At 44.4% G+C, this 15,964-nt stretch overlaps 1 protein-coding gene across 1 annotated transcript; it reads left to right on the top strand.

The window, feature by feature from the left end:
* Positions 1 to 342: 342 nt before the first annotated feature.
* On the top strand, positions 343 to 15,882 carry tdrd6a (tudor domain containing 6a; the record flags this gene model as incomplete). The annotated part of the gene is made up of 15 exons (XM_084149152.1): positions 343 to 6,130; positions 6,362 to 6,486; positions 6,616 to 6,696; positions 6,823 to 6,868; positions 7,003 to 7,070; positions 8,717 to 8,768; positions 9,373 to 9,452; positions 9,541 to 9,613; positions 9,721 to 9,800; positions 9,894 to 9,942; positions 10,076 to 10,152; positions 11,827 to 11,860; positions 12,123 to 12,196; positions 14,449 to 14,503; positions 15,788 to 15,882. The coding sequence occupies 15 exons, from the start codon at positions 343 to 345 to the stop codon at positions 15,880 to 15,882; spliced, it is 6,777 nt and encodes a 2,258-aa protein (XP_084005278.1).
* Between the last annotated feature and the right edge of the window lie 82 nt (positions 15,883 to 15,964).

Here is a 15,964-nt window from a genome sequence, read left to right as displayed (position 1 = left end):
GGTTGGGGTAAGTTTCTCAAAAACAAGTGAAATCGCCAAAAAAAGTGTCTGGACCTTTCCTATAAGATATCATGTACATAAAAAGTTGAGATTTGGTAAAAAGTAAAAAAAAAGCTACATTCTCCTTCAATGTTCCCGAAGTGAAGGGACTATTATTTACTAAGTATTTGTTACTTTTTTTAATCAAACCTCAGTTATCAAAGTTTCTCAATGACACTGTGTCCAAAATACTGAATTTAATCCACTGACTTCTTTTCTTAGACTCATTGGACCTTGACATTTAGGCTTTGTTGGATGGACATTGATAGTTGATGGAAGACAGAATACTTTGAAAACGTCAAAATGTGTTCAATCCCTGGGCTCCCAACACCAGGTTCAAACATTTCAGTTCTTATAACAAGGGTGAACTGCAGTCCCCAGTGTGATATTGTGGAGCTTTGGGGCAATTTTGATCAAGAGAGAAAAATTGCTTATCAACGCCTGCGAAAAGACATTCAGTTTCCCAGAGAAACTTTTCGTGAATTGGAGGGAAATCCTGGAGATGTGTGCTTGGTTCAGATATATGAAACTTGGTATAGGGTACGCATAGTCTCAAGAAATGGCTCAAGTTACAATGTGTTCCTTATTGACGAAGGGAGAATTCTTGGTGCCACCACTAGCATGTTGGCTTGGGGTCAGAAAGAGTTTTTCCACCTACCCCCTGAAGTGGAATTCTGTGTTCTCTCTAATGTGTTGCCCCTGTCACCCGAGAACAGGTGGTCTCCAGTGGCCTTAGAATTTCTGAAGTCCCTCTGCGGAAAGACGGTTGATGCATGTGTCCAGGACATCTTGGTGCCCCATAGAACGTTCCTCCTGAATGTTCCCTGCATATCTAGACAGATGCACGAAATGGGGTTTGCCAAGAAGCTGAGCACCGAAAAGTTCAAGCTCTACGTTTCAAAGTCATTGCAGAGTGGGGCATCAAATTCTACAGGATCTCCACAGAAGTCATCCATGAGAAATGACCCACTGGAGACCCGTGAGCAAATTGAGAAGCAGCACCAGTACATGTATCCAGAGCTGCAAACGGAAACCGTAGAGACGGTCATTGTCACGGAGGTAACCAACCCACTGCGCGTCTTCTGTCAGTTGAAGGTGTTTTCTCAAGAGTTGAAGAAACTAACGGAGCAGATTACACAACACTACGAAGGCCGTGTGGAAACGGGCATCGCCAGACCCGAAACGTTGGGTTCCCCATGTGCCTCAAGAGGAAGTGACGGAAGGTGGTATCGGTCTATGTTACAACAGGTCTTTCCAGACAATAATGTGGTTGAAGTGCTGCATGTTGACTATGGGAAGAAACAGTTTGTCCAAGCAGAGAACATCAGACCACTGGCCACAGAGTTCTTCAGGATGCCTGTTGTCACATATGTCTGCTCTCTCCACGGCGTCATCGACAAAGGCGTTGGATGGACGGCTGCCCAGATTAAATATTTGAAATCCCTACTTCTGAACAGGACTGTGATCGCCAAGTTCGAGTACCAGAGTCTGTCAGAGGGAGTCCACTACGTAACACTCTATGGGGATGAAAACACAAACATCAACAACCTGTTTAGCACAAAGGAGAGATGTCTGCTGGACTCAAAGTCGCATGGAGATTATGCTGTTCGCAACAACCGTGCGAGTCCTCCACATCCAGATGGAATCAAATGTCAGGAAACTGCACCACCTCGCTCTGAAGATCCCAAGGAAGTTCAGGCAAAGTATCCTGCCGAAGATCTCCCTCTGAATTCTTCACACGTGGCAGTTGTACAACATGTGGAGAACCCTTCAGAATTCTGGATTCATACACAGATATATGCAGATGCGTTTAATCAAATGATGGATGATCTTGCTGATTTGTACAGCAACCCGGTCAGTGTGGGAGTCGTCGAATGTCCAAAAGTTGGCCTTTATTGTGCTGCCAGATCACAAGACAACACTTTTTACAGGGCGACTGTGTCTGAAGTCACTGGGAACAAGGTCAGGGTCTTCTTTTTTGACTACGGAAACACAGAGATGATTGACTGGTTCAATCTCGGAGTCCTTCCTGACAAGTTTAAAGAGTTGCCAGCACTTGCACTGAAGTGTAGACTGGCCGGTATTAGACCAAAAGATGAGAAATGGAGCCAAAATGCTACAGACTTCTTCACGAAATCAATTGCAGACAAGATCCTGGATGTACGCATAACTGCAAAGTCTCACGGTACTTACATTGTTCAACTGACGGACTCATCTGCACATGGAGAGCGAGATGTCAGTAAGCTGCTTTGCAGTGCTGGCTTTGCAGAGAAGGGCGACACAAGTAAGACAACTCACAAGGCCTCTTTAGGGCCTATCATCGCCCCCACAACACAGAACCCACGTGCCATTCCTTATGTGTTCAAGGCAAGCGGTGGCCCTCAAGGATCGTCCACCAGTGATTCCACTGTCAATGAGTCCAGAACTGCCTTCAAGGAATACCTGTTTCCAATAGGAAGTTCAGTTGAAGTCACAGTGTCTTACATTGAGAGTCCAAATGACTTTTGGTGCCAACTAGCACAAAATTCTAATCATCTAAAATGTCTCATGCAAGACATTCAGCAGCACTATGCTGACACTGAGTTTGGGCAGCCTGTGGAACCTGCCTGTGTTGCCCGCCACCCAGACAACGGAATGTGGTACAGAGCCCTGGTCATTCAGAAGCATGCAACACTGCACGTTGATGTGCTGTTCATAGACTATGGTCAGACAAAGACAGTCTCCCTGCAAGACTTGCGCCGCATAGATCCAAACTTCCTGCAACTAAAAGGTCAAGCTTTTCGTTGCAGCTTGTACAACCTCATCCACCCTACTTCTCACACCACTGAATGGACTGAAGATGCCATTAGACAGTTCCAGGACTTTGTGGACACCGCAGCGTCCGACCATGGGGTCTTAAAGTGCACCATATATGCAGTAATGTACGATGCCCAGAAAGTGGTATTCAATGTGGTGGATCTGGAAACACCCTTTCAGAGTGTCTGCAGCTTGATGGTTAAGAAAGGACTGGCAAACCGTGCACCTGCCAAGAAAGCCCCTTCCTCCCCTTTCCGGTTGGACACCTACTACTACTCCACTCACAACATCAAAACGGGGAGTGAAGAAGAGGTCAGTGTGACAAGTGTGAAAAATGTAAATCACTTCTACTGCCAGCTGAAAAGGAATGCAGATACAGTTGAAGGACTTGCAGAGAGCATCAACACGCTGTGTCGCCAGTTGGAGATCACCAACTGTCCCCAAACATTTGGAACTGTGTGCTTTGCGAAATACAGGGATGGAGAGTGGTACAGAGGGCAGATCAAGTCTACAAAGCCAACAATCCTGGTACACTTTGTGGATTATGGCGACACATTGGAAGTAAATAAATCAGATCTGCTTCCCATTCCCATTGAGGCCAGTGAGATCATGTCTGTGCCTGTACAAGCTGTCCAATGTGGGCTTTCTGATATCCCCGGAGAGGTTACAAGTGAGGTGAACGGCTGGTTTGAGACCAGTATGACTGACCGGAACTTCAGGGCTCTTGTGGTGGCAAAAGAACCTGGGGGCAAGTTGCTGGTGGAGCTCTATGACAGGAAAATGCAAGTGAACGCAAAGATAAAGGAGAAGTTCAACCTTGAGATGCACAGACAAGAGCGGGTGGTACACCAGAGCAGGAGACCACGTGATGCATCCAGCAGCCACATCTCAGCTCTTGAGACCAAACCTCGGTCTACACCTAAAGAGGTGCTCCAAAAAACAGACGAGGACACCCAAAAGTGTGAGAAACTCCCTCGAGCACCCTACAGGACACCACATCAAAAACGGGCACAGCAAAAGGAGATTGTAGTTCCCAAAGCAAAGGTGAAAGATCTTCCAAAACTCACAGACCTGCCCTCAAAATCCATAAAACCAGGCATGGTAGCAGATGTCTTTGTCTCACATTGCAATAGTCCACAGAGTTTCTTTGTACAGTTGATCAAGGAGGAAGACGACATTTATTCCATTGTGGAAAAACTCAATGATGAACAGTCAACTGCTGCAACCATTCACACTAAGGACTTGAGTCAAGGAGACCTGGTCAATGCAGAGTTTCCAGATGATTCGTCATGGTACCGTGCAGTTGTAAGTGAAATACTGGGAAACGAAATGGCTCTTGTTGAGTTCATAGACTTTGGAAATACAGCAACAGTTTCAGTCTCCAAGATATGTCGACTCGACAAACACTTCCTTGAAATTCCCAGGTTCAGCATTCACTGCTTCCTAAGTGGAGTGACAGCTGTCGAAAACCAAGCAGAACTGGATCCGGAAGTTGTGTCTAACTTCAAAGAGAACGTTGGTGTAAACGGCAACAAACGGTTAGGGTGCATGTTCATGAAACACTCTGGATCTTTTTGGGAGGTTGGCCTAGTGCACGGCAGCAAAGCAATCACATGCAACATACCTCCCAGCGGCCCAACAGCCTCTTCTGATGTGATACCTAAGACATCAGAAAGCACCAACCAAGAGGCAGAAGAGCCCCAACAAAGCCCTTCTGCAAGAAGTGTTCCACCAGAGATGAGCACTTTGGTCAATGTCAAGACTGCTCGTTACAGTAAGCCTGACATTTCAGAGGGACAGACCTTAGAAGTCTATGCCTCTATTATAAATGGGCCTCAGTCCTTTTGGTGTCAATCTGCTGAATCAGACGAACTTGAAAAGATCACTGAAGTTGTTAAAGACGCTGCGAATGCTGTGGCATCTACGTTAATTGACACTGAAACCCTGTGCACTGGAAGCCCTTGCATTGCTCTATTTGTGGATGATGAACAGTGGTACCGTGCAGAAGTCCTCAGGAAAGATGGAGATGCCCTATCCATTCTCTTTGTGGACTATGGAAATGAGTCTACAGTCAATCTGAAAGATGTGAGGCCAGTGCCAACTCTGCTCATTGACACACCCCCACAGGCGTTCCAGTGTCAGCTTGAAGGGTTTGATTTTTCACAAGGCTCCTGGCATGACACTGCTGCTGACCAGTTATCAAAACTCATAAAAGACAAGCTTCTACACCTGACAGTTCTGAGAGTATCCAGTCAAGAGCGGGGTGGGATCACATGTTTCCTCAAGGTGAAATGCGAGGAAGAAGTGATAAATGACACTATGAAGCTGTACTGGCAGAGCTCTGTTGACAGAGAAACGTCTGAAGACGAAGACAAGTCCGATCCTACAGGAGTTGCAATGTCAGGTGACACGCCTTCATTGTTAGGTGAATTGAAGTTGGCTGAGGAAAAGGCAACAGTGCCCAACTCAAGTCCCGAAGAGCCATATGAAAACGTCAGCGAGCACGACACATACGATGCTTTGGCCCATAGTGAAACTCATGAGTTAGTGGATGAGGACAAATGCACAGACATTTCTGATGAGCAACAGGACAACTCAGTACCCACCCAAGCAACAGATGAAGATCACGCCGAGGACGTGGATCTGATAAGTTTCCAAGAAGATGCAGACTGTTTTGATCACCTTGGCAACACAGAGTCAATTGACGATGACGGAGAGGAAGAAAAACAGTCGGACACAAATGAGATCCAAGAACCCAGGACCGTCATACGTGGTCCGAGTGTAAAGATACCCAACGATGGGAAAGAGACTAAGTCCATTCCCACCATCATCATCTGTGAGGAACCCAGTGATGCAGGACTTGAATGTGTCTCAGAGAGTGGAGATTCATGTGAGGCTCAAGCGGCAACCTCCCAAGTGAACAACGACAAAGACATCTTGGTTTCAAGGGCTAAAATGGACACATTGGAAGTGGACAAAGACGAAAGTGGGAGTGTATCAGTACTGGAAAAAGCCTTCAGTCTGGATGACTCAGAATCACGACTGTACTTAGACGAAAACTTTGACGAGACTTCTCTTTCAAACTTCGACCAAGGTCAAGACGACATCTATGAGGAAGTCTTCAAACTGTGTGCTGAGCTTGTCGTCGAGAGTGCAAAGTCGGAACATCCTGTCCCAGAGGAGTCCAAGACGAAAGATGAGGAACTGGAGACCTTGGCTGTGGAGTTGGAGACCAAAAAAGAGGAATCTGGAATCAGAGATGAGGTCAACAACTCTGCTGTTGTACCTGAATCTGGTGAGTTCTACACATTAAACAACTATTTGAAATGTGCATGTTTTTCCATCAAATTGTAGTACTTATTACATGTAACATTTTTGTCATTTAGCAGACACTCTTATCCAGAGCGACTTGCAGTAGAGTACATACATTTTTCGTACTTTCTGGTCCGTATTAAATTGGTACTTGTACACTGCATGTGTTTGTTTAATATTAAAAGGTTGTGCTTTTTGTTTTTGTCTGTTTCAGAGTTTGGTCAACTTCAGAGAGTTGAGCAGACTGTTCCAGTTGGGTCATCCTGTATCGTTTGGTCCTCTGCTAAGAAGAGTTGGTGTAAAGCAAAGATTTTGAAAGTCTTTGAGGACTCCGTAAAGGTAAGCAAGCACCCCCTGTGTTTTAAAACCACCAACTGATGTGTGAGACGTATCACTGCTAAATCTGCATGTATTTGTATCTGAAATATAACCCTGAGCTGTTATCTAAATAATTTTTTGAAATGCTAGGTTCTACTGCTGGATCACGGCACTGAAATGATAGTAGACCCACACAATATATTTGAGCTGTTGTCTTCAGAACCAGAAGAGGTTTGTAACAAGGAATGTTTCTCCCGCCATCTTCGTATGATTTCCTATAGAGCTAATGGCGTTTATAACTTCGTTGTGATGTTTGTTAATCTGAGCATCATATGTTTACAGTTTGAATTTGACCAGAGCGATGACTTCGATACAGCGTCATCGAATGCTGGGTCAGAGCATGGTAAGCATGTCTCAGATCTCTTAAAGATGCAGTGTTTTGATATGACTCACAGGATGACTGTCTTCATACAGAACACAGTGACTTAAGTGTCTTGCACTATTTTGGAGTCTTATCTGAGGTTTGCTAACATACAGATCACGAAGACACAGATGACAGTGACAACACCACTGCAGGAGATGATCTGAGCAAGACTGCCTCAGAGGTAGGTGTAATTGTAATCTTTTTGTATCGATTCTGTGCATTTTCCCAGTAAAAAATAAATAAAAACGAGCCATTGTAAAATAATGTTCTTTTAAAGGGCTTTATGGTGGATCTCGACACTGAGATTGTAGATACGTGCAGAAATGTTGTTGTGGTGTCTGCAAAACCAGAGCATGGTTTGTAACAAGACCCAAAAGATCCACAGATGATGCAATCTCTATTGCACTCCACACTGCCCTTTCCCACCTGGACAAGAGGAACACCTACGTGAGAATGCTATTCATTGACTACAGCTCAGCATTCAACACCATAGTGCCCTCAAAGCTCATCACTAAGCTAAGGATCCTGGGACTAAACACCTCCCTCTGCAACTGGATCCTGGACTTCCTGACGGGCCGCCCCCAGGTGGTAAGGGTAGGTAACAACACATCTGCCACACTGATCCTCAACACGGGGGCCCCTCAGGGATGCGTGCTCAGTCCCCTCGTGAACTCCCTGTTCACCCATGACTGCATGGCCAGGCACGACTCCAACACCATCATTAAGTTTGCCGACGACACAACAGTGGTAGGCCTGATCACCGACAACGATGAGACAGCCTATAGGGAGGAGGTCAGAGACCTGGCCGTGTGGTGCCAGGATAACAACCTCTCCCTCAACGTGACCAAGACAAAGGAGATGATTGTGGACTACAGGAAAAAAAAAGAGGACTGAGCACGCCCCATTCTCATCGACGGGGCTGTAGTGGAACATGTTGAGAGCTTCAAGTTCCTTGGTGTCCACATCACCAACGAACTATCATGGTCCAAACACACCAAGACAGTCGTGAAGAGGGCACGACAAAGCCTATTCCCCCTCAGGAGACTGAAAAGATTCGGCATGGGTCCTCAGATCCTCAAAAAAGTCTACAGCTGCACCATCGAGAGCATCCTGACTGGTTGCATCACCGCCTGGTATGGCAACTGCTTGGCTTCCGACCGCAAGGCACTACAGAGGGTAGTGCGTACGGCCCAGTACATCACTGGGGCCAAGCTTCCTACCATCCAGGACCTCTATACCAGGCGGTGTCAGAGGAAGGCCCTCAAAATTGTCAAAGACTCCAGCCACCCTGGTCATAGACTGTTCTCTCTGCTACCGCACAGCAAGCGGTACCGGAGTGCCAAGTCTAGGTCCAAAAGACTTCTCAACAGCTTCTACCCCCAAGCCATAAGACTCCTGAACAGCTAATCATGGCTACCCGGACTATTTGCACTGCCCCCCCACCCCATCTTTTTACGCTGCTGCTACTCTGTTAATTATTTATGCATAGTCACTTTAACTCTACCCACATGTACATATTACTTCAACTACCTCAACTAGCCGGTGCCCCGCACATTGACTCTGCACCGGTACCCCCCCTGTATATATAGACTCCCTACTGTTATTTTATTTTACTTCTGCTCTTTTTTTTCTCAACAATTTTTTGTTTTATTTTACTTTTTTATTAAAAATAAATGCACTGTTGGTTGCACTGTAATGTCTGCACCTGTTGTATTCGGCGCATGTGGCCAATAAAATTTGATTTGAATTGAGATGTTAACACATTGGTTTTCCCTTTTTTCCCCTCTCCTATTACTCACATTAAAACTCCTGCATGCTCTATCGCAGGTCCGGGATGACTCCACTCTAGCTGTGTGTGCACCAGTGGAGGAATCTAGTGGTGAGTGGTATTTCATAATTCTGTAGATAATAGATTGTTCAAACCTAATGCAGTTCATGACACGCAGCAAGGAGTGTGTTATGTTGATTCTCATTCTTAATTTATGACGGTATACTGAAGACACGTGACAGTGGAACATCGCTACTCATCTAGCTTGATGTGTTGTTGTCTACCTTCTTGCCCTTTGTGCTGTTGTCTGTGCCCAATAATGTCTGTACCATGTCTTGTGCTGCTACCATGTTGTGCTGCTACTATGTTGTTTTCATGTTGGGTTGCTACCTTGCTGTGTTGTCGTGTGTTGCTGCCATGCTATATTGTTGTCTTAGGTCTCTCTTTATGTAGTGTTGTTGTGTCTCTCTTGTTGTGATGCGTGTTTGGTCCTATATTTAGATATTTTAAATCCCAGCCCCCTGGTCCCCACAGGAGGCCTTTTGCCTTTTGGTAGGCCGTCATTGTAAATAAGAATTTGGTCTTAACTGACTTGCCTAGTTAAATAAAGGTTAAATAAAAATATATATATACCTTACGAGAGCCCATTTGACAGGTTTAGCCAAATGCAAAAACAAAAAAGGACTGTTTATGAAAATGATCAATGCCCTTGCAGACGTGCTTACAGAACAGCTAGTTGATATTGAACCAGCAACTGATGCAGAGGTTGTATCCAGTGCTCCCACACAGGATAAGGTAAGAGAGGTTGGTTGTAATAAGTGACATTCACATTGTCTTCATCAAACGGAACTATGAATACTCTTAATATTTGGTTACATTTTAGGATGATGTCGTGCTTGAGGAAGACGCCTCGTGTCTTGGAGAAGTGACTTCATGTCTCATTGAAGGCTGTTTAGGTATGTGATCACATCTGATTTGATTGGTGTCAGCCAAATCCATACAGGGACAAATGCACTCTTGTTTGTTGATTTATTTAAATGATCAACGTAAATATCCTTTACAGTTGCAACCACAGATGATGGCGCTGAGATCAAGAAAGCAACCTATGCAGATGTTGTATCAAGTGCTCCCCCGCAGGAAAAGGTAAGCAGTGTTTCAGTAGAGAGGAGGAGTTGCATAGTTTTTTATTTGTATCCCCTTTGATTGGGACCCTTATGATATTCTGTTCATTTTTAGGATGATCTTCTAGGGGAAGCAAAGTCTAGTCCTGATGAAGACTATTTAGGTTTGTGATGACATTTCATGGATTCATAGAATGTCTGCATGTAGTGAGAATATGAAACCTTTTGGTATATTTCAGGCTGTAGTATTTCTGTGTAGTTATTGATGTCCGTTGCCAATGTAAATGCCTTTTGTAGTGTCCACAGAACAGAGAGCTGATGCTCAAGAGGCAACCGATGTGAAGGTTAAATCCAGTGCTCCCACACAGGACAAGGTAACAGAACTCTACAAATCAAATTCTATTCGTCATGTACACAGTTTACAGCAGGTATAAATCGTGCAGTGAAGTGCTTGTGTGCTAGCTCCCTCAACAATGCAGTACAATAATCATATTGGAGCAAAAGGACATTCGTGAAAAACCAAATAACTTCACAGATCTTCATTGTAAAGGGTTTAAACACTGTTTCCCATGCTTGTTCAATGAACCATAAACAATTAATGAATATGCACCTGTGGAACGGTCGTTAAGACACTAACAGCTTATAGACGGTTGGCAATTAAGGTCACAGTTATGAAAACTTAGGACACAAAAGAGGCCTTTCTACTGACTCTGAAAAACACCAAAAGAAAGATGCCCAGGGTCCCTGCTCATCTGCGTGAACGTGCCTTAGGCATGCTGCAAGGAGGCATGAGGACTGCAGATGTGGCCAGGGCAATAAATTGCAATGTCCGTACTGTGAGACGCCTAAGACAGCGCTACAGGGAGACAGGACGGACAGCTGATCGTCCTCGCAGTGGCAGACCACGTGTAACAACACCTGCACAGGATCGGTACATCCGAACATCACACCTGCAGGACAGGTACAGGATGGCAACAACAACTGCCCGAGTTACACCAGGAACGCACAATTCCTCCATCAGTGCTCAGACTGTCCGCAATAGGCTGAGAGAGGCTGGACTGAGGGCTTGTAGGCCTGTTGTAAGGTAGGTCCTCACCAGACATCACCGGCAACAACGTCGCCTATGGGCACAAACCCACCGTCGCTGGACCAGACAGGACTGGCAAAAGGTGCTCTTCACTGACGAATCACGTTTTTTGTCTCACCAGGGGTGATGGTCGGATTCGCGTTTATCGTCAAAGAAATGATCGTTACACAGAGGCCTGTACTCTGGAGCGGGATCGATTTGGAGGTGGAGGGTCCGTCATGGTCTGGGGCGGTGTGTCACATCATCATCGGACTGAGCTTGTCATTGCAGGCAATCTCAACGCTGTGCGTTACAGGGAAGACATCCTCCTCCCTCATGTGGTACCCTTCCTGCAGGCTCATCCTGACATGACCCTCCAGCATGACAATGCCACCAGCCATACTGCTCGTTCTGTGCGTGATTTCCTGCAAGACAGAATGCCAGTGTTCTGCAATGGCCAGCGAAGAGCCCGGATCTCATTCCCATTGAGCACGTCTGGGACCTGTTAGATCGGAGGGTGAGGGCTAGGGCCATTCTCCCCCAGAAATGTCCGGGAACTTGCAGGTGCCTTGATGGAAGAGTGGGGTAACATCTCACAGCAAGAACTGGCAAATCTGGTGCAGTTCGTGAGGAGGAGATGCACTGCAGTACTTAATGCAGCTGGTGGCCACACCAGATACTGACTGTTACTCTTGATTTTGACCCCCCTTTGTTCAGGGACACATTATTCAATTTCTGTTAGTCACATGTCTGTGGAATTTGTTCAGTTTATGTCTCAGTTGTTGAATCTTGTTATGTTCATACAAATATTTACACATGTTAAGTTTGCTGAAAATAAACACAGTTGACAGTGAGAGGACGTTTCTTTTTTTGCTGAGTTTATATACAATAATAAAGTTATTTGAGCTGAAGTAGAAGGGAATCATTTTTGTTTTCTGCAACAAACAAACTTTGACACTAATAATATTCTATGCCATTATAGGATGATCTGCTCTGTCCTGACGAAGACTGTTCAGGTATAAGATCATACCCTGTGGATCCCAAAAATGATAACTGGCTGATTGGGAGAATTGGAAACCTTTGGGCATATTGCAGGCTTACCTCTTGAATATCAGGGGACATATTTGTCACTCTTTCTCTTTACACTCTACACAAGACTTCCAACACTGCCTCTGCCGTCTGAAGACATTTTCAGGCGACTTCTCAATTGTGGGATTTATGTATTGTTTAGTGTCTTGTTGATGTGAATTGTCCGTGTAAATGTATTTTGTGTTGTAGATTCTGCAGAAGGGTTTGCTGAGATTGACGAGGCGACCGATATGGAGGTTGTATCCAGTGTTCCTACACAGGACAAGGGAACAGAACTGTTGAGTAAAATCTTCACAGTGAGTACATTAACATGCACACTAATAATCAGAAATTAAACCGATTATGGCAGTAGGCAGAATATGCATGTAAACGCCTTACTCTGCTTATCTTAATCGCTGTAAGGTCAAAATCAAAGTTAGCATATGTCGATTTAAAATACCTGGTTTTCTGAATTGTTAATACATGTAAAGACCTTAATCGGCGTTCCAGTAGTGTATTTGATCTGCGCATGTGCTAGCAGCAGCCAAGTGAGCCTCCCTCTTTAGCGCGAGTAGAAGTGCGTTGTGTCTCATACTGAATGTATGCGGCTTAGTTTTAACATACAGTGAGGGGAAAAAAGTATTTGATCCCCTGCTGATTTTGTAAGTTTGCCCACTGACAAAGAAATTATCAGTCTATAATTTTAATGGTAGGTTTATTTGAACAGTGAGAGACAGAATAACAACAAAATAATCCAGAAAAACGCATGTCAAAAATTTTATAAATTGATTTGCATTTTAATGAGGGAAATAAGTATTTGACCCCCTCTCAATCAGAAAGGTTTCTGGCTCCTAGGTGTCTTTTATACAGGTAACGACCTGAGATTAGGAGCACACTCTTAAAGGGAGTGCTCCTAATCTCAGCGTGTTACCTGTATAAAAGACACCTGTCCACAGAAGCAATCAATCAATCAGATTCCAAACTCTCCACCATGGCCAAGACCAAAGAGCTCTCCAAGGATTTCAGGGACAAGATTGTAGACCTACACAAGGCTGAAATGGGCTACAAAACCATCGCCAAGCAGCTTGGTGAGAAGGTGACAACAGTTGGTGCGATTATTCGCAAATGGAAGAAACACAAAAGAACTGTCAATCTCCCTCGGCCTGGGGCTCCATGCAAGATCTCACCTCGTGGAGTTGCAATGATCATGAGAACGGTGAGGAGTCAGCCCAGAACTACACGGGAGGATCTTGTCAATGATCTCAAGGCAGCTGGGACCATAGTCACCAAGAAAACAATTGGTAACACACTACGCCGTGAAGGACTGAAATCCTGCAGCACCCGCAAGGTCCCCCTGCTCAAGAAAGCACATATACAGGCCCGTCTGAAGTTTGCCAATGAACATCTGAATGATTCAGAGGAGAACTGGGTGAAAGTGTTGTGGTCAGATGAGACCAAAATGGAGCTCTTTGGCATCAACTCAACTCGCCGTGTTTGGAGGAGGAGGAATGCTGCCTATGACCCCAAGAACACCATCCCCGCCGTCAAACATGGAGGTGGAAACATTATGCTTTGGGGGTGTTTTTCTTCTAAGGGGACAGGACAATTTCACCGCATCAAAGGGACGATGGACGGGGCCATGTACCGTCAAATCTTGTTTGAGAACCTCCTTCCCTCAGCCAGGGAATTGAAAATAGGTCGTGGATGGGTATTCTAGCATGACAATGACCCAAAACACACGGCCAAGGCAACAAAGGAGTGGCTCAAGAAGAAGCACATTAAGGTCCTGGAGTGGCCTAGCCAGTCTCCAGACCTTAATCCCATAGAAAATCTGTGGAGGGAGCTGAAGGTTCGAGTTGCCAAACATTAGGCTCGAAACCTTTAATGACTTGGAGAAGATCTGCAAAGAGAAGTGGGACAAAATCCCTCCTGAGATTTGTGCAAACCTGGTGGCCAACTACAAGAAACGTCTGACCTCTGTGATTGCCAACAAGGGTTTTGCCACCAAGTACTAAGTCATGTTTTGCAGAGGGGTCAAATACTTATTTCCCTCATTTAAATTGCAAATCAATTAATAAAAAAATTTACATCTGTTTTTCTGGATTTTTTTGTTGATATTCTGTCTCTCACTGTTCAAATAAACCTACCATTTAAAATTATAGACTGATCATGTCTTTGTCAGTGGGCAAACGTACAAAATCAGCAGGGGATCAAATACTTTTTTCCCTCACTGTACAAACTTTATATGTCCAAACTCGGAATCAAATATGCTTCCCAAAAATAACATGTTCACTGTGGTAGAACCACTTATTTTGAGTAGTGATTTTTTTGCATTTATCGGAGTGCCATCAGGTAGCCTGATTTCATGTAAACAGGATTATTAGGGAAATCATTATTCTTGCAAAGCATGCAAACGTTATAATCAAACTATTATAAAAATCTGACTATCCACAATAATCACATTATTGTGTGCATGTAACTGCACTCATTGTCTGCAAACTTTGAATGACACTAATGATATTCTATTCAATTTAAGAATGATGATGTGCAGCTTGAGGAAAATGCATCTGTTCCTGGCGAAGACTCTGCAGGTATGTGTTCATATCTTCGGGATCCATAGTTACTAGTTGGTCAATAATACTGTCTGAGAACACAGGCCAATGATGAAGGGATATGACTTTTTTTGATTCATTTCTGACACTCCTCCTTTGGTATTTTATTAGGATCCCCATTGGCTGTTGCGAAAGCAGCAGCTACTCTTCCTGGGGTCCACACAGAACATGAAACATGACATAATAAAGAACATTAATAGACAAGAACTGCTCAAGGACAGAACTACATCAATTTAAAAATGGCTCACATAGCCTACATATCAATACATACACACAATATCTAGGTCCAATATGGGAGAGGCGTTGTGCCGTGAGGTGTTGCTTTATCAGTTTTTTAAAACCAGGTTTGCTGTTCATTTGAGCAATATGAGATGGGAGTTCCTTGCAATAATGGCTCTATATAATACTGTACGCTTTTGGGGACTGTGAAAAGACCCCTGGTGGCATGTCTGGTGGGGTAAGTGTGTGTCAGAGCTGTGTGTAAGTTGACTATGCAAACAATTTGGAATTTTCAACACATTGTTTCTTATAAAAATAAGTGATGCAGTCAGTCTCTCCTCAACTCTTAGCAAAGAGAGACTGGCATGCATAGTATTAATATTAGCCCTCTGATTACAATGAAGAGCAAGACGTGCCGCTCTGTTCTGGGCCAGCTGCAGCTTAAGATCTTTCCTTGCAGCACTCGACCACACGACTGGACAATAATCAAGATAAGACAAAACTAGAGCCTGCAGGACTTGCTTTTTGGAGTGCGGTTTCATAAAAGCAGAGCATCTCTTTATTAGGGACAGACCTCACCCCATTTTTACAACCATTGAATATATGTTTTGACCATGACAGTTTACAATCTACGGTAACACCAAGAAATGTAGTCTCCTTAACTTGTTCAACAGCCACAAAATTCATTACCAGATTCAACTGAGGTCTAGAATTTAGGGAATTATTTCTACCAAATACAATGCTCTTAGTTTTAGAGATGTTCAGGACCAGTTTATTACTGGCCACCAATTCCAAAACTGACTGCAACTCCTTGTTAAGGGTTTCAGTGATTTCATTAGCTGTGGTTGCTGATGCGTATATGGTTGAATCATCAGCATACATGGACACACATGCTTTGTTTAATGCCAGTGGTAGGTCATTGGTAAAAGTAGGAAAGAGTAGAGAGCTCAGTGAAATGATCTACCATTCATAACCAGGAAAAATAGGATATTAGTTTATCTGATTTTCTCATCACATCCTTGCCCCCACCTTTCTCCCATACAGAAGTTGTGATGTCACAGGTGACTCATCTCAGCCTGAGAGTGGAGGAGAACTCTGACGATGACGTAATCTTTGTGTCAGAGACTCAGACCACCTAGGAACTGCAGGAGCAGTAGCCAAATAAGAAGCCAGTCCAGTGACTAGTGTGTTGTTGTGCAGGCACACACTCGGTTCTAATCC

The sequence above is a fragment of the Coregonus lavaretus genome (genome assembly GCF_964263955.1).
Source record: "Coregonus lavaretus genome assembly, chromosome: 31".
Classification (NCBI taxonomy): domain Eukaryota; kingdom Metazoa; phylum Chordata; class Actinopteri; order Salmoniformes; family Salmonidae; genus Coregonus; species Coregonus lavaretus.
This window is presented reverse-complemented; position numbering and strand designations above follow the sequence as displayed.